We start from the raw sequence: 19,551 nt of genomic DNA, 5'->3' as shown, positions 1-19,551 counted from the left end.
AATTTTCAATCATCTAAAATTTTTATGAATATTGAGATGATATTAATGAAATATAATGTAATTATAATAATTACTTTATCTTAATTAATAAACAATTTATATCAAATATATATTTGTTTGTATATTTTTATTAATAATAATTTATTTATGATCATTACTATTTTATTATAAATTAAATTAATTAAAAAAATAATATTTATTTAATATTTTTATAATTTTTATAACTAATTTGATAATTGATTGATTAAATAAATTAATTTTAAAATTCAATAAAATTTGATTTTTTAAAATATTTTTTTATAAATTCTTATTGATATTTAATATTTTCATAAAAATATCTAAATTTTAAATTTTTAATTTTTTTGGGTAATTTAGTACTGCAAGTTTTGCTTTTAGTCCAAAATATAATGGACTATTAAAACTTTTTGCACAGATCAGTTTCTTTTTTTTTTTTTGGTTCACATCTTAAAATTAGTTTGGTATTAGATGAGAAGATGATATTGATAATTGGCCAACCCAGGTGCAAAAATGAATGAACCGGTCCAAAGCTGTTAGCTGGTGCCATTCATTGGTTGGTAATCCAGTAACAAAAGGAAAGGGACATGCACGGCACAAAAACTCAGAATGTCTTCCCAAAAAGCAAAAAAGTCAGAAAGAAAGCCGTTAGATTACCGAAAGAGCCCCTGCACGTTTTCCCTCCAACACGTTGAGTTCGCGGAAGACTAAGAATAGATGTGGTGACGTGTACAACTGTCGCATATTAGGAGGGCCCGCTCTCGATGGGCTTTGCTTGACCACCCGGTTTTGTTTCCGTTAGGGAGCAACATTTCTGGCTCAAACTCAGGAACACAAAGCTAGAGAGAGAAAGTAAAAAAAAAAAACAAAAAAACAAAAAATCAAAAAAAAAAAAAAAAAAAAAAAGAAGAAAGAGGAAAGTCCATCTTCACTTTTAACGTTTCTTCTTCCTCCAAACTCCTCTTCGGCTTCTCTTTCTCCTCCCATAAAAAATATCATTACCCCATTTATCACTTCTTTGAATTTTTATTTTTTGAGTTTTAATATGCTGGGTATGTCTCCAAAAATTCCAATGCACGCAATTTGTTTTTGGGATATCATTTTTCTGTAGTAACTTTCTTTGTTGGGTTTGATTTGTTTCATTATTTGGTTTTTGTTTTTGTTGTTTTGTTGGTTTGTTTTGTTTTATTTTTTGGTTTTTGTTTTTGTGGTTCTTCTGGTAATATGATCTTTGAGATGCATTTTCGAATTTGATCAATGTGGTTTCAGGGTGGTGTTGATTTGGGGTTGTCTTGGTTGTTGCGGGGTTATGGTTTTTTTTGTGATTTTGGGATCAGAAAATGTCTACCCGAATCACTGAACAGCCGTCTCAGGTATGTCTGGCTTAATTTTATTCCTACTTTGTTGTAATGCTTTCTTTATCCAACATTATATATATATATATATATATATAGGTGTCAAAAGGCACATGCACATAATACATGTCTATTGGCACAGCATAAACAAAAATGTAGACAAATAGAACTTGAAATTACGCTGTAAAAAAAATTAAACGGTTTGTTGTTTTATAGGGAGAAAGCGGTTCTCCTCCTCCTCCTGCTCCTCCAGGTCCACCTGATCATTTACGTTCTCGTGGTGGCAATGCGGTAATTACCACATTCTCCCCAGCATTGAATTTCTTGTACAATGACTGCTTTGTGTTATCATGTTAGAGGATTCTATGAGATAATTACTTGTAAATTTTTAACTTTTTCATCATTCTTGTTTGATCATCTTTTTCATTTTCTGAAGCATCATCTTCATTGTTGGGTCAATTGGCAATTTAGTCCCCTGGGAGGCTTTTGATTGATTTTTAACTTAAAGGTTTTCGTAGAAATCCCTTGAACACAACTTTGTTAAAAGTTTCGTATGAAGCAAATTTGTTGCGCAATTTAAATGCCATGATAAAGTTTGGTAAGATTAATATAAATATAAATATATAATTTCTAAAGGTTGGGTCTTTATGTTTTGTATTTTTGTAATATCTCCTGTTCCAGTTTTGAAATTTACTTTTTAATTTTACGAGTTCAATTGTCTATTGACATGCCAATTCGTTTTCTTTGACACCCTGGTCTTTCGGAAACTACATCCTGATGTGTAAAATGTTTTTTTTCCAGGTTTTCAAGAGTGGACCATTATTCATATCATCGAAAGGTGTGTAATTCATTAGCTAGTTACATATTTGCTTTTACAACATTGTAGATAGCAATGCTTGAAAAGGAGACACTGAAATTTGCAACTTTTCTTGGATGAGCTACAATTTCCTGAATTTGCAACTTAGTTTTTCGTTCTTATTTTATTGAGGATAAACTCTAAGCTTTATGGACTCTTTTCTGTATGAATACTTTTTTCTTAGCCACCCCCTCTCCATTATGTTTGGGAACTAAGCTTTGCTCATTTCAGTTGAGTGAAATAGACATTTTTTTTTTTTTTTTCCATGTATTGCTGCTCATTTCTTTGAATTATATGCTTAAGTCTCACCTATTATCAGCTATTGCCTCTTTTTTTATTTGACAAATGGATATTATTTTTCTTCTTCTTTCAATGTTCATCGAACAGTCATTATGGGTGAAAATGCTATAAATACTAATACTGGATTCTTCTAAATTACTTTCTGATTGTTTCTGTTTAGGAATTGGATGGACATCCTGGAAGAAAAGGTGGTTCATATTAACTCGTAATTCACTAGTTTTCTTCAGAAGTGATCCGGTAAGTCGCTCTTTTCTGGTTGTGTATATGTGCTTGCAGATGTGGTTATTGAGTGCTTCTATTTACTTTGTTCATTTTCTCGATAATTTTGATGACAATGATATGGTCATGAAGAAACCATTAATTATATTAGATATCCAGCATAAGCTGCACTATGTGTACATTATTGAACTGTAAGATCTTAGGAGCAGAAAACTGATGTTTCTTCATGGTTGTTTACTCATGTATTTCCCATTACAACCCAGAAAAATGTTTTAAATAATCTTGTTTCCTTCCATTAACTTCCTTCTATTGTACTGTTTTACTGTTAAGTATTTAAGTTTTATCCTCTCTCCGTTGCTGTCCCTGCAATTGTTCCTTTGTCAAGGTTCTGAAGGTTTCATTCTTCTGTTTTTGAGCCTTTCAGAGTGCTGTTCCTCAGAAGGGAGGTGAGGTGAATTTGACCCTTGGTGGTATCGACCTCAACAATTCAGGCAGGTTGGCTTGTAATCCTAAATTGACAATATTATTATTATGGTTCTCTTCTTGTCACAAAAACCTGGAACAATTTTGTGACATTGGAGTAATTAATTTTACTTTTCTAGTGTCGTCGTTAAAGCAGATAAAAAACTCTTGACTGTGCTCTTTCCTGATGGGCGTGATGGGCGAGCCTTCACGCTTAAGGTGCTCCTTTTACTCCCTCTGGTGTCTTTTGGTCACTTCCTTATTGATACAGTTCTTTTCCTATATGGTCTTTCATTTTCTCCAATTTCTGTTTTTGTTACATTTGTTTAATTGACAAAATTCTCCTTAATTTTTGTGTAGATTTTGTTGAACTTTTATATTGATTTATTCTCTTAACTTTTTTGATGTTTTTGCATTAAAAAGTGTATCATTACTAAAATATTTGCTTCATTGCATATTTCTGTAGTGAATTCTATTTTGGAGTATCTGGAGGTTACAAGAACATTAAAAAGTGTAATGCTTAGAAAACTGCAAGTGGGTCATCACTCTATAAGTCAAAATGACTGAATTATAGATGTATTTCCTACTCCAAGTAATTGAAAACTGGGAAAGAAAATTGTCTTTTAAGGGGTCTTTGCTCTTTTTTTTTTTTTTTTTTTTTTTATTCTTTTTTTTTTTTTGTTGGTTAATTTTTCCCTTGACAACTGAATTGGTCAAATCCAATAATTGAAGATGATACTGTGGCGTTGGTTAGCTCACTTGGGAACAAAACTGTTAGTAAATATTTTAGAGGGAAGTGTTTGTTAGCAGTAAAGTATTTAGAAATCGATTGTTAAATGATTGCCAGGCCATACATTATGTAGAAAATAATCTTTGATCAGATGGGTTTGAACTTGAGCATTTCAGTCTCCTACAGGCATAAGCTGAAGGTTTAGGATATATATGATCTGCCGATCTTAGTTTGGACTCTTTAAAGGAAACTTTCCGTCTATATTCATAGTTATATGGATATAGGTATGCATAACATAATATGTGTCTGTGTGTGTGTAAAGATAGGGATCCATTGTGTGATGTCACTCTCTAAAGACATCAACTTCCTACATGTCTTAGCAAGCTTAAAAAGTACTATCAGACAAAATTTAAAGTATTTACACTTGTCACTCTCTATTCATAAAAAAATGTTCACTTTTCTCTTTCCCAATACTCACTTATTTCCAACATTCCCCTCAGAAAACAAGTACCAATTTACACTAATCTTATACTCATCTAGTTTCATTTTGGACAATTCCACTTTAACAAATGAACTAGCATGTAACACCTATCTAGTAAACATGCAAAAAAAATCATGCATGAGCACACACATCATATGGTGGTCAGTAGAATTAATGTTCTTGAACATGGCTTGACTGCGGATGCTTTCTAAGATGATTTGAGTAGCTTTGCAAATGAAAAATGAAGAGAAAGACTCTGATTGTTAACAGATGTAAGAAGAAAACTTTTAGAAGTAAGCTGAAATATGATAAATTTGAAAAATACTAGGCGTTAACTAAGTTAACAGAAGTTATATAAGGCAACATATAAAAGAAAATGATGTTGAACATTTAAAATTGGGAAGATAAAGCTGTTCTTGTTGTGCAGTTCTGGTAACATCATTTGCGCTGATCCCTGCTGGCCAGTCATCCTGTAGTTGGGACTGAAGCGGAGCGGTAGAAATTTTGAAGGGGAAGCTTATAGTAAAATATGCGGGAAAAGAAAAGGGATAATTTTGTTATGGAACATGGGTATTAATTTTAAAATGTTTCCTTAAAATTGTGAAATGAATAAACACTTGAATTTTAGTGGTACTAAGACTGAAAACACTGGTCTGAGTTTCACAGTTGTGTAAACAGTAGAGAAGGAGATATAGAGTAGAAGGGGAGGGGTTAGATGAATGTTTATGGCTTTCAAGAGATCTCGTGTGTGTGTGGTTTTTCAATTGAAAAATACTGTCATTTGAGTGCAAAGGATGCCTTAAAACAAACAAACAATTAACTGCTGTTATTTTGAAAAACAAACAAATTTTTTATATTTTTTAATTCCACAATTGTTATAAACTGTGAGAATATATTAAGATTCAATTAACTGCTGTTGCCTAAATAGTAGAATAGTAAACAGTCTAAATTTTTCAAGTGCTGATATTTTGAATTTATATAAAATTTCTGAAGTCTCATGGCTAGAAAAATATTTCTATAGGGTGAAACAAAGTAGGACTTGTGTGATGTAGCTATAACTTTACATGCTCCTTCACAATGTGCTTTTTTTAGTGGAACCATCTTTGAAACTACAATGGATATCCAAATCTTTATTAAGGATGCCTGCAGCTGAAATAAAAATCCCTAGGGAAAAGCAGTACTACTGATAATAGTTTGAGGTATGGGGAAAATTTTGAAAAGAAGATAAAAACTTGATCATTTTGAAAATTTAGGACTTATAGTAAGAATAGTGAAATTCTAATGGTCTTGTGTGATTCCTTGGTATTTCTTTCTGACATTTAGTTATTTGTCTTGGTACTACAGGCTGAAACCTTGGAAGATCTTCATGAGTGGAAGGCTGCACTCGAGAATGCTTTGGCACAAGCCCCAAGTGCCGCTCTTGCGATGGGGCAAAATGGTATCTTCAGGAACGATCAGACTGATTCAGTTGATAGTACTTTGGATCAGTGTATGCTCTTCTTTTGTAGAGATGAGATGTTTTATGCATATTGCCTGGTGTTTAACTTGCACCATAGGATAGCTCCATAAAACCCGATTTGATATGAGAATTATCAAGAAAACCTGATCCTCCAATTAAATATTTTATATCTATAGTATTATACAAGCCATAAGCTTTAGCTTTCCTCTCTAAGCAAATATTTTTGCAAATTAGTAACGATAGACAATTTTTAAAACATACGAAAGAATTTATTGGTGCGAAGACTACATCAAAAGACTGTTAAAAGTTAGGTATAAATATATAGTAGTAGAACTAGACCAAGGTTCAGTAGTCAGTATATCTGTTTTGCTGTAGTATGATTGAAAGAACTTTCATATATTACTATAAATATTTAGGATTTTTTTAATTATTTTTTCCTAGTGATGTTTTGATTTTTCCTTTAACTTCCCTGTTTAGATGGATGATTGTTGAGCACGAACATATTTTGTAGTACTTGATGACTTGAATCTGGAATGTGGAGGAATTATATTAATATATTGTTTGGTACTCGGAGCATTTGATTTTCTTCATCATTCTCTTAATTACTATAAATACCAAAGATTTTGTTAGGTCTATTTATTTATTTATTTATTTTTTTACTTTTTCTAGTGATATTTGGAATTATTGTCTACCTTCCCTGTATAATGGTCTGCTTAATGGCTGATTATTGAACATGAAAGTCTTTTATAGTACTTGATGCTTTGTACATGGGACATGGATTTTCTTATGAATGGTTCTATTAGTATATTGTTTGGTACTTGGCACTTTTGATATTCTTCATCATTCACACATCAAGATAGTGGTGACTTGTTCAACCTTGGAATGATGGGCTTTTTTTTAAAAAAAAAAAATAACAATAAAGAATTTGTTGGTCTATTACTGCTTAACTTGGATAAATTGTTCCTCATTGTTAATTGTCATTGTTGTGTTTGGTTGTTTGGTTTGGTTTTATGTTTGTTTTTATTTTATTTTCCCTTCACCTCATTGGTATGGTGTCTACATAATTCTTTTATAGCGATGGATAAACAACCTGTGAAATCTACAGTCATTGGTGCACCAGTTTTGCTTGCTTTAGAAGATGTTGATGGAGCTCCATCATTTTTGGAGAAAGCTCTTAAGTTTATAGAAGAACATGGTGTGTTTTTCTTGCTTCATTATTGTTTTTGATATTATCTTATTTACATTCAGTCCACTAATGGCAATTCCTATTTTAATTTTTAATCTAGAAAAAACTATATCCCCAATTCTATTTAGTGTCCATGTGTATAGATATATTCTTCGGATCATCTTTTTCATACCTGTCTTGGTCATTGGACTAAGTAAGATCAGTTATATTTAATGGTGTATTCTTCTGGTAGGACTTATGGGTGGAAGTATTTTGACTCTAAGGAAGGTTTAATTCAAAACTGACAATATTTGGTTGTTTCTTCAATAAGATATTTGGTTCAGCTTTTTAAAAGATTTTTTTTTTGCTTTCTTTTCAACATTTAGTTTGCCTTATGCAACTTGTGCAGATAGTTAATTGATAAGTCAACTGCGCTTTGTACCTTTAGTATCTTTTTTTGGGTTTTTTTGTTTTTGTCTTAATCAATTGATAATTTTAGTACCTGATTTTTTTATTTTTTTTTCCTTCTATTTTTGTCAACAATCACTTAGCAAGACTATTAGGTATTCTCATACGCAGCATTTTACATATTCACAGAGTTTTGAAACATTCAAAAATTCAAGTTCTTGTCCATTATTTTTTTATGGCACCGAAATGTTTCTATTTCTGATCATTTTCTACTTAATAACAGGAGTAAAAGTAGAAGGGATCTTAAGACAAGCTGCAGATGTTGATGAGGTTGAAAAACGAGTTCGAGACTATGAACAAGGTTAGTTTATCTACTATATTTTTACCCATAAAATCCTATTTTACATTATATACATTTTTTAAAGCCAAGTGTTAGATTGTTTTCTTTTGTCCTTACATTTTGCATCCAAGTTGCAACATGCAATATTTTCTTATTTTCCTATTTCAGAACAATATCTTTCCTTGGATGGCACTCTTATAGGTTGCTTCATATTTGTACAATTGATATTTTCCTACAACGAGATATGTGAAGAACGGAATGTTAATCAATTTGTGCTATTTTTCATTTAAAAATGAAGTTCTGTTATACTTGTAGCTAAAATAATATTTGCTGCATAGACTCCTTCCTGGCTTTGCTACAAGTTAACTTATATAATAATGTATACCCTGTTGTTTTGGAGTTGTAATCAAGAAGTAGAGATACTTCTCATTTATATTACATTTTGTATCTGAAATGTTATTATTGGCCAATGCTTTATAATTCAGGAAAAGTTGATTTTTCTCCTGATGAGGATGCACATGTTATTGCTGATTGTATCAAGGTATATTTTATTTTGTAAGAAAATGCTTGACTTCTTCGTAAAGGTTATGGCATTCTGGGCCAAATCTCTTACTTTCTTGATGCTGCTTCAGCATGTTCTCCGAGAGTTGCCATCTTCTCCAGTCCCAGCATCTTGCTGCAATGCTCTACTGGAAGCCTGTCGTGAGTTACTTAAATGCTTAGTTTTAATTGTTTCATCCCTTTCTGTTTTTGTGTCGGGTTTAAACTCATGATCTATATTATTCTGTAGAATTGAGAAAATTATTATTTAAAATGGAAAGTGCATGTATAAATTGCCATAACATCTATATCAACTTTCACCTTAAAGAAAAAAAAAAAAAAAGGAATTTTAACTTTATTCTGCTCATATTATTTATTTACTATTTGTTTTTTAAATTAATAGAAACTAAAAATGTGCTGCTTTTGAAATTCTACGTACTTCTGTTACTTAATCTGTTATGTTTTATGTTTGATGAGACAGGATCGCTCCATTAAGATTCCAAACGTAACCCCATCCCCTCAACTTGTTCATTTCCTCTTCCAACCCTGAATGAAGTCCTTCTCTGGGCTTTCTCATGATGAATTTCTATTTCAGTTTTTGTTATATGACTCAGTTTAACTTGGGTTTAATGATTTCTCTGAGTTTTTGAGAAAACATTGTTGATGTTCTTGCAATATGGAATTTGAAAATTACTATGGGGACTGTTATGAAATAAATCTTCTGTAACAATGCGTAGAGTGTCTCACTATTTGTTCTTATTTTTAAGCTTGGCTTTTCTAATGTTCTGAAAAATGAACAATTCACAATGATTAGGTACTGATCGCAGTATTAGAGTCAATGCTATGCGTGAAGCAATATATGACACATTCCCAGAGCCAAATCGCCGTTTATTGCAAAGGTAGCTGTTATATATCAACTGTTGTTTTTAATTCTTTAAGTGATTTTGCTTTCAAAAGCTTGTTCCCTATTACTTGAATTTGATAACTAAAATTATTTTATTTATGAACTTGTTTCTTTTTTGGTTTTCTCAACCTTGATTTGTTATTGTCAATTCTTAGCTTTGATGCTATTTGTGCTTTGGATTCTTTTGAAAGAAGTTACAACACTCCCGTTCTTGATGTTAGTCTATGCAAGCATAAAATTAACACCAAGAATTGGTTGATCGCAAATTTGAATGATTTACGATGAATGCTGCTAGAAAGTTGGTTTTTTCAGCTTAATATTAAACTTTATCAAATATATAGCAAGATGACATGCAGATCTCTCTGTTGCTGATGATGAAAGATGCTGATTTCATTAATGATTGAAGCAATTTATGAGCAATAGGAATTCGAGGTTTACATCTTTGAACACCGAGCATAAAAAACCTTCACTTGAATTATTAAAATTCACATTCATTTGCGGCAAAATTTGATACACTTATAGAAGAAAAAGAATGAGGAAATCAGGCAGCAAGTAGAACATGTTTAATGCAGAGTTCTCATTAGTATTACACTATCTTTAGAGCCTCTGTTTATTTATAATCGTGAAATAGCTGAAGTATCCTTGGTCTTTAACTGATGTAAAACATAATTTTACTCTTTGTGATCATTAGATGGTTTGTATTGCTGCATCTTGCTATGACTAAAGATAACTTTTTGGAAAATATGAGATAACAGGTAGTTGCTGCTACAGGAATTAGGTGTTGGACCTTTGGTACATGTTGGTTTTGGGCCTTTTGGCAACATAGAATAGTTAGGATGTGAAGATGTGAGAGTAATAATGATGATAAGTGGACAGTTTTTTGATAAAAGAAATTATACATCATAAATTTCCTGACTTTTTCCTCTCCTTTTTATATTTATTATTTTATTTTTATTCTTTGAGAAGGTGAATATTAATCATTATACCATTGCCTTGTTATACTTCCTTTAATATTTATAGGTATAAATAGGATATGGAACCTTAAGAAACCTTTTGCTTGTGTTTCCTAATGTTGATGTCCAAACCTTTAATGTTGAGGCTAAACTATGCATATCTTTATATGTAAGCATCTCTTTTGCCTTTCTGTATGCAAATGATTATTAACAAAATTTTTTAAAAAAAAATGCTGAGCAGTAATGGTAAGAAACACATCATGGTGGCTTGAAATGTTGTAACGATTTCTTTTTCTGGAGTAGAATCATCTGTCAAGAGAGCAAGTCATAGTGTTTGATTGTTCATGTTTTCATGTTGAGATGAAATTAGTTATGTTGTATATCTTATGTATTGCATGTTGTTGCTGGACAGCTAAACACAATGTTAAGGCCTCAAAAATAAGTAGCAAATGATTTCATCATTTCCCAGTTCAAGTTAAAGGACTTAAATGTCTTATCCCTAGTTTCATTTAGATTTTTACAGTAGGTATGTCGACTGGATGAAAAGAGGACCTGTATAACATATTCAAAACTTATACAAGAAGACATGGAGCTGAACTTCATGCCATAAGGCCTTGTGAGACTCAGAAAAATCTCTATAATTTTGTTGATCATGTTGCTGCAATGATAATGTGGCAGTTGTGCACAAACCTAATTGTGAAGGTTATTTGATTGGATTTAACAAAGTCTCACTTTGACTTTCCTTTTTTTTTTCTTCCAATTATTTAGGATGTGTGGCTCTCTGGCATATGAAATAAAAGAGCAACTGTTGGAAACCATGTAGCTTTTGTGAACTTATATAATGCTTGTAAATATGTTTTTCGAAAGCTGAACTTATGCGGCATGTTGTTGCCTATACATCAAGTTTCTTTGTCAAATATTATTATCACTTATTAAATTTTAAATTTGAAGGATGATTGGATAGTGGTTGTATTTTTTTTAACTTAGCTGTATCCTACTTGGGATGCCTTTCGCTTTAACTGGTATATGATCGACCCTGTTATATCAGCAGGTAGGGTGGAGAGGGGAAAAATTCCCTTTTTTGCTTAAAAGATAACACAATATTTTAAGCATGAAATCTAAGAAACAGAAGTTTTCTATGGTTCAAACTCTTTCAATCTATGTTGAAAAGGTAGGATAGTGTTACAAACTTTAGCATCATCCAGATTGTATATCAAGAAAAACAACTTCTGTAAGAATTATCTTCTCACCATTCCCTTTTTTAATATCAAGGATGGGATTTATATTTTCCTTAATATGTAGCATGGTAGTTATGGTTTCACTTTCTCTGCCCTTTTGCATTGATTGGTTTTTTTTAATTTTTTTCCTCCATAACTAATTGCTTCATTTTTTCTTCTCTGCCCGTTGGAATTGTTTGGATTTTTTTTTTCCCTCCATAATTAATTGCTTCTTTTAGTTATAGTTTCACTTTCTCTGCCCTTTTGCATTGTTTGGTTTCTTCCCCCCACCTACCATTATTAATTGCTTCTATTTCCTTCTCTGTTCAGAATACTTATGATGATGCAAATTGTGTCTTCTCATAAATCTGTGAATCGAATGAGCTGCTCGGCTGTGGCAGCTTGCATGGCTCCTTTACTTCTACGTCCTCTTCTAGCTGGTGAGTGTGAAATTGAGAATGATTTTGATGTGGGGGGTGATGGTTCTGTTCAACTTCTTCAGGCAGCTGCTGCGGCTAACCATGCTCAAGCCATTGTTATAACTTTATTAGACGAGTATGATAAAATATTTGGGGTACGTTCAAAACAGACCTTTGACAAGTGCTTATCTGGCTTTCTATTTTTATGTTTCCCACTCCAGCACACTTGTGCTTGTCCATTCCTATCTTCTATTAGTTTTATGATATAAGTATTTTCTTTACTAATGCTGCAATAAGTTTTCTCATTTTTCAATTTGGGTGGCTGTTTCCTCCATGTTTCTATTATTCATGACTACATCTTTTGTTACTTTCACTTTTTATTTCTACTTTTTTGCTCCATGGATCGCTCATATTTTTGCAGGAAGGTTCTATGTCACCCGATCTGTATGTCAACACAGAGGAGAGTGGAAGTGACACTGAGGAGGAAACTGATGATGAATCCTATGAAGATGATGAAATGACAGAGGAATCAGATATAGAGACAGATGGAGATATTGAAAATGCTTCCAGTGTAACATGCAGTGAGAGTGGTGATTCCAGAGACGATGATCTGGATGATGATAAGGTTTGTCTCTAACTCTCTGGCTTCAGCATCTACACCAAATCATACAGACGCACTGTGAAAAAGCCTAACTATTAAATCTTCGAGCTTTTAATGCCACACCTAAACATTTGGTAATTTGAAATTTAAGGTTAAATTACACGCTGTGTGACGTTAATGTGTAGTTACGTCTAATATGTGTTACCATCATGGTTGCTGCTCCTTTATATGAAATGACTTGCAGAGTGAAGGTTCCCATTCTGTGGTTTACGTATGCTTGGTGTTTATGTTAAGCTATATCTGAAAGTTGGATGACTTTACATCTCATTAAATTACGCATTCACAGATAGGTAATAGTTTAAACCAGATTCTTGATGGCTGTCTGATAACAAATTTTAGGGCATTACTAACAACAAATGAACGTTATAAGCATTGGTTTCTTTCTCTATTCTTCTTGTTCTCATGAATCTGCACAGCCTTCTCTTCCTATCTGTTTGCCATCTGCTACATGATTCATTGGTTTATCTGCTGGATTATATTCTTCATATGATTCATTGGTTTCTCTGCTGGATTATATTCTTCATATTGTTTGCCTTGTAAAAGTATGAAGCAAAAAATAAAGCATGTAAATTAACGATTTAAAGGGTGCAGGAATTTGATGGTTCTAGCTCGGGTTCAGAGTCACATGAAATAGGTGATGACCAGAAAGCTAAACAAAGTTCCTCATCAAGTAATCTTGAAACTTCACTCCCACAACATGATGTAATAAGCAGTGAGAAAGAATCGACTCAAAGTAATGACAATTCAGTGGCACTGGCTAATGAGTCTGCTGAAATAGTAGAAGATACATCTATGCAAATAAGTTTGGTTCCTAAGTCAAGTGGTCCACCCTCATGCATGCAGAAATCAACAACAATCTCCAATGGACCTCTGCCAAGTGCAAGGCCTAAAACTGTTTGGGGACGCACATCTGTGAGTACATACTTCTTTTCTAAATACCAATTTTGCTTTTTGTGGCCGTTTGTTATTGTTTATCTTTCCCTGTATTTTGAAGCTGTACTAAATTTAACCTTGTAGGGCCCTTGCGCTTTCATTTATTAGATATGTTATTCAACAATTTCATGTCTATGTATCCTAACCCTGAATCATTTTTTTTCTCTTTCTTTTTCTTTTGGGGTGGGGGTGGGATGGGCGGTGTTGGAACTTGAGCCAGGCAAAGAAGAACCTTTCTATGGAGTCCATTGATTATCCCATTGATGATGAGTATGTGATATTACATTGACTGTTTAGAGCTACTTTATCCTGTATTTTAAATAAAATGCTTCTATACTTCTGCATCTTCCTTAGTGTCATTGGGCACATTATTACATATTTCACACTACTAATGTAGGCGCAGGTAAAGTGTTGGTTGAATTTTTGGTTTCATTGAATTTTGGGTAGAATGCATGTGTTTGTGTGTGTGTGTTACTGATGGCAAGCATAAAATATAGAAAATGGAGATGATGCTTTATATATGACACACTTGATCTGTGCTTATAAATTACGATGCATACAAGGACAACCGTCAAGTTGTATAAGTTTACAAGCATCTAGCTAGGGACAGAAATGTTGTTAAAACGATTGTTAAAATATTAGGAATAGTGTTACATTCTTTTCTTTCGTTTCTTTTTCTGAGATCAATATTGGTCTTCAAAGATATTTGTGGAACTAGAATCTGTCATTTTGCTTTCATTTTAAGAGCCAAGGAATTCTGATTAGGGATTTTCTATTCATTGTCAATTTGTTTCTAGGCTTCGTAGACAGTTCTTCTTCAAAGTTGACTTGCATATTAAAATAAAAATAATCTCTCTTAACTTCAACCCTTTTGTTTTCTGATAAAAATAACTAAATAATAAAAAATTTTAAAAATAAACAATAAATAAAATGATAACCAGTCCTATCGTGTAATTTTTTGTCAGACTATATTTCGTGCTGTTTATGTATATTTTGGCTTTAGAGGCAATTTTTTTTTTTTAATTGTTACTCTTATCTTTCAAATTGTATGGCACAATAATGCTAATCGTAATGACACTTAATTCCGGTACCTGGAGTTGTATATTATCTATAACATTTGTCTATGACAAATGGTGCAGTTAGACTTAGCATCTGCAGTGATTAACTTGGATGTTTGATGAACTTTTGAAGGGCTGAGATCAAAAGGCTTGAGGTCACTAAATCCGAGTTAGAAACCAGAATTACCGAAGAAGTAAGGATCTTCTCCAGTCACTCTTTTACGAAGTTTTAGAAATTTTCACAAACAATTCTTCTTTTCCAATATAGGCTCAAGAGAATTCAGTTCTGCAAGCGAATCTGGAAAAAAAGAAGAAAACTTTGCATCAGCGACGTATAGCTCTTGAACAGGATGTAAGTTATATATTTAGAATATGTCTCCTGTTTTATCTAAGAATAATTTTTCTTTTTCACATCAAAATTGGATTAAACATTAGTGAATATTTGAGCTCCATACCTAGAAAAGTAAAGATGCATGTTATGTTCTAAGATGTATTTAACTATAGCACAAAAGCCAGATTTCGTAGTGGTTTCTCTCTCTCTCTCTCTCTCTCTCCTTTTTCTTTTTAACTTTTTCCTGTTTTAATGAATCAAGTGGTTATTTTTTATTAAAATTTAATTGCATTAATTAGTTGGTTGCTTGCAGCTAAAAGGTAGAGATATATTGTAGTCATTGCCTTGATGATGGAAATCCTAAAATCAACAATATTTTTGGATTTTCAGGTGGCAAGACTACAGGAACAGTTGCAAAAGGAGAGAGATTTGAGGGTTGCTCTTGAAGCAGGACTTAAAATGTCTCATGGGAAATTACCCAATTTAACTGCTGTTGATGAGAAGGTTAGTTTTCGTCGTAATTAACCAGTATCATATAAAAATTTTTGGTCATGTAAGAAATGCCTAACCTGCGACTGTGCTAAAGACAAAAGCAGAGATAGAGGAAATTGCTCAGGCAGAGACAGATGTCATCAATTTAAGCCAGAAAGTCGATGATCTTGGGATGCAGCTCAATCAACAACGGGATTATCAAGTGAAACTGTAAGTTTTTTGTTTGCATGAGGGTGTATGTATCTTTTGCATAACCTTTTGTTCTGTAGTTGTCAAAACAAGTTTTCAAATTAAGGTCTTATGCCAAGGCAATTTATTTTAGCTTTTTTTAGCATTTTCACATTTGCCAATATCAGATACATGGTAGGAATAAATTTTGATGTTTTCACTTATGGGTTGGTGCTTTATAACAGATAAAATGCAGTCGTGGTAATCTCCTTTTGCTAACATATTTTATTAGTGTTGACTTGATATACATAGACCCCAAAATAATAGCTTAAGTTTTCAGGATTAATGGTAACTCAATATGGTATCTTAACCAAGCTGTTAGTCTGTCAGTACTGTTGATGTAATATACATAGTAAGGTCTCACCTCAACAGTTTAAGCTTTCGAGCTAAATGTTAATTTAATATATTTAATATTCTTTTCTTTTAATTTGGGTACAGGAAGGAAAAACAGAAGGATGGTGAAGCCCCTTCAAATTTTGAAAGGTCAAGAAGTAAGGTAAGTGTAAATTAGCATCAAAGTTAGTTGGCCGAGATGGTCTGACTTGTATATTATACACAAGTTTTGCAGTCTTGTATGAACAATTAGAAGTATATTTTTGACTGTGTCAGCACTATTGCACTTATCAAATCCTCTAGAGGTGAATCAGAAGCAGTCTTATTGCAGTGTAACCGTTGGGTTCCTCTAAGTAGATCAAGCTTGTCATTTTAAGATCTAGTCAGTAGATGCATAGGTTCATATGTAGGATATGTTATCTTTTAAACGGACCTATAATACAGGAGTGAAATGGCTAAACGGATGAGATATATTTAAGATTTAACTGGTGATAAATCTTTGATTTATAGATTGAAACCCTCAATATATTTAGCTTTTCTCGGACTTATATTTGGGATTCATATGGGTAATTATGAAGTTGTAATTTTGTTATAATTGAATCCAATAGAAAGGTTCATATAATGACAGAAAACTTTATATTAAACAATCTGGTTAGTCTATAGCTATATAAGAAATGGCTGCTATAAAAGAAAATGTAGGTTTTACTGTGTGATTTGTGCTAGATTAATATTTTTAGTTTTGGCCAATTTCCAGACAACTTAAGTTTGCAGAGTTATTAGTCTTATTGGTCTTCGAAATTGAGTTATCTATTTTTTCTTGTATTTGAATCCTGGTGCACCTGTTTCTAGTAATTTCTTGGTTGTGGACATCTTCGGTCCAAATTGTAATCTAGTGATTGAATGAGCCTACACTAAGGTAGATTGTTATTGTCGTTTGCATTAGCTTCATATATATTGTTGAGCCTACATCCAACTTTCGAATTATTTATATTTGTTGACTGTCCTTTTTTTAAGCATCGGCATGCATAATTAGGTCTATTTTTAAATTTTAAGCCTTTGGCATTGATAACATAGTAGTAAGGTTTCATGGTAATTTAATAATAGCCACAGAAACATCCTAATCAAATAAGGCTATTTTGTGGTTTCACGGATGAAGCTTGAAGCTTGTTTTTTGAGCTGGATCCACTTTTTAGGTCACTAGGCCAATGGGAAGGGGAAACCCATCTTGTTAATAAGCTCTTTCTTCTCTAAGTAAGATTGTTAATCTTGCATCTTATGTTGAATTACTGCTGGCTGTGATACAACAGGAATCTCGATTAGGTAGAATGGAAAATGAGAATGAGAGGAAATTAGAAGCACTATCCTTATCACATAAGCACCCACCTCAATACCAGCAACTAGATTCTTTACGTGGTAACAACTACCGATCTGCTGGAGTGCCAGCAGATTCTTCAACCACACATTCAGCAGGAGCCAAACATACTGGTTCAAACCACTCTCACTCCAAGAGGAGTGGTACAAAGGGTGAGGTATGCATCTTATTTCTGACCAACAGCTCAAGTATTTGAGATTAAGTAAATTATCCTTCTAGGCCCTCAAATTTACATTTCAGTTCTTAATCTGGATTTTCTTTGATGGTTTATGTCAGCCCATATTGCTGCACTGTTTATTTTGTTCCATGAAAAATAGCATATTTTTATTTCAATAATCAATGATGATTCAGTATTAATTATTATTGTTAATTATTTTCAGGTATAATTCTATTTTTTATAATAGCACTTAGATGTTTTGTTTGATTATTATCAGCTTTGTTGATTGGTTGATTACTTGCTGTTCTCTGTATTTGTTGGAATTTTTCTTCATTTGCTCAAATTGTCTTGATGGCCTTATATATTAAGCACATCTTCACCTGCACAACAGGGATCGAATTCCACTACTTCTGCACTGACAAAATTGACAACCCGACTAAATTTTCTGAAGGAGCGGCGTAGCCAAATAGCAAATGAACTCCAAAACTTGGACAAAAGCCGAGGTCAACCTGTCCAAAACCTGGAAAAAAGTAGAGATTCTACCCAAAATCCAGATAAGTTTCAAGGATTGGAACAAAATGCTGAAAGGGGTAGAGAAACAGATGGTGTGGGATCAGAAGGTCAATCGTTTCAAAACCCAGAAAAACTTAGAAAGTCAGAGAGTCATTCACTAAACTATGCTGACAGAGGAAAAAGATCAGAAGGGCAAAATCAGCCCAGCCTGGACAGGGGATTATCAGAAGGCCATATTTCTGTTAATGCAGACAAAGGTCAAGTTGTAGAGGGTCAACCTTACATTTCTCCCCCAAAGCCGAGCAGATGATACAAGGTGTAGTATGATTTTTCTGTGACTTCTGTTTTTGCACATGGAATCGCTTATTTCATAACCAAATACCCAACAAAGACATAGTGCTTAGAAGATGAGGAAGATGTTTGTCATGCTGCGAAGCTGATTTCAATGCCACAATCGAAGTAGAGGCTGAAGTCCACCCCCACTGCTCAGGATGTGCAGATCGACCATATCTTCAACGTAAAGTGAATTATTTATTAACTTGCTCACTAAATTTTTTTGCGGGTTCAGAAATGAAGAAGAGTTGGTTATTATGCTCCCTAAACAGTTAATGCAGTATCTAATTTTTGGTAGTTAGCTTGAGTTAAAGCTGGTGACCAAAAACAACATTTGTCTCAGCATCATGCATCTCAGTCAGATCAAAGCAAGGAGGAACCGCTTAGATTGGTGATGTTTTTGGGATAATACCATTTTCATATTGTTTATCTTTTTTTCCAGGACATGGTTTTGTTGATAAACAACATATCATCTATAAAACCGTCCTTGACTGGAAATGGATGTAAGTTCATTCAACATGAGCATGGAAATACCATGCAAGACAGGAAATAGGGAAAGCTTAAAAGATGATAGATAATAAAGATTATACATCTTTTTTTCTAGTTCCTTATCTGCAGGATAGGAATTTAGCTCTGCGTTGGCAAAAAATTTTCATGTTTGTGGCTAATGGAATGTAAAATGAGTTTGAATGTATAGTTGCATGAATTTGTTCATTAAAATGAATTCTATATGGCACTTAAAAGATTGGCGCAAGTTTTAGAAGACCCTGCAGAATCACATAATAACCAAAGCTCTAAGATTTTAGGTTATATATTTATTTATTTATTTATTCACAGATTTACATTAAAAAAACATACTAATAAGATTACAAATTGTTTTTCTTGCTCTTACAAATCAAGAAGACAATATACTAAATTAGTTATTGTTTTTTTGACTTTGGGCACATCCAACTAGATTAAATTATTATTAGGGTCCCTTGGAATTTTTTTTTCTTTTCTTTTTTTGTTATTTCTTTTTTTTTTTTTTTGGTTTTTTTTTTTTTTTTTGGTTATTCTCTAAACGTTAGAACTACAAAGAAGTTACAAGATTTTTTTTTTTTTCTTTTTTATTGTCCATATTGTTTATCTTTTTTTCCAGGACATGGTTTTGTTGATAAACAACATATCATCTATAAAACCGTCCTTGACTGGAAATGGGTGTATGTTCATTCAACATGAGCATGCATTAAAACTACCCGCTACTAATAAACGTAACCATTGAATCTACCCGCGACCCGCTTAAAACGTGTCTACTTGATAAATTCTTTCTTGACAAAA

At 32.8% G+C, this 19,551-nt stretch overlaps 1 protein-coding gene across 3 annotated transcripts; it reads left to right on the top strand.

Annotated features, from left to right (window-relative positions):
• Positions 1-872: 872 nt before the first annotated feature.
• LOC107421309 (rho GTPase-activating protein REN1) lies at positions 873-19,117 on the top strand. 3 transcript variants are annotated; one of them, XM_025074729.3, is made up of 24 exons: positions 876-1,067; positions 1,285-1,388; positions 1,587-1,661; positions 2,172-2,208; positions 2,687-2,763; positions 3,170-3,240; positions 3,348-3,426; positions 5,763-5,856; positions 6,953-7,072; positions 7,734-7,811; positions 8,276-8,331; positions 8,423-8,492; positions 9,145-9,229; positions 11,735-11,978; positions 12,245-12,448; positions 13,076-13,396; positions 13,638-13,687; positions 14,609-14,669; positions 14,744-14,827; positions 15,197-15,310; positions 15,393-15,508; positions 15,965-16,022; positions 17,167-17,388; positions 17,780-19,117. In XM_025074729.3, exons 2-24 carry the CDS (start codon positions 1,356-1,358, stop codon positions 18,209-18,211), a joined length of 2,781 nt encoding a protein of 926 aa, XP_024930497.3. In that variant the 5' UTR covers positions 876-1,067; positions 1,285-1,355; the 3' UTR covers positions 18,212-19,117. The 3 variants fall into 3 exon arrangements, with proteins under 3 accessions (XP_024930500.3, XP_024930497.3, XP_015886013.3); XM_016030527.4 differs by having other exon boundaries at positions 5,763-5,907; XM_025074732.3 differs by lacking the exon at positions 17,167-17,388 and having other exon boundaries at positions 873-1,067; positions 5,763-5,907.
• The last annotated feature ends 434 nt before the right edge of the window (positions 19,118-19,551 follow it).

The sequence above is a fragment of the Ziziphus jujuba genome, chromosome 5, assembly GCF_031755915.1.
Source record: "Ziziphus jujuba cultivar Dongzao chromosome 5, ASM3175591v1".
Lineage (NCBI taxonomy): Eukaryota > Viridiplantae > Streptophyta > Magnoliopsida > Rosales > Rhamnaceae > Ziziphus > Ziziphus jujuba.
This window is presented reverse-complemented; position numbering and strand designations above follow the sequence as displayed.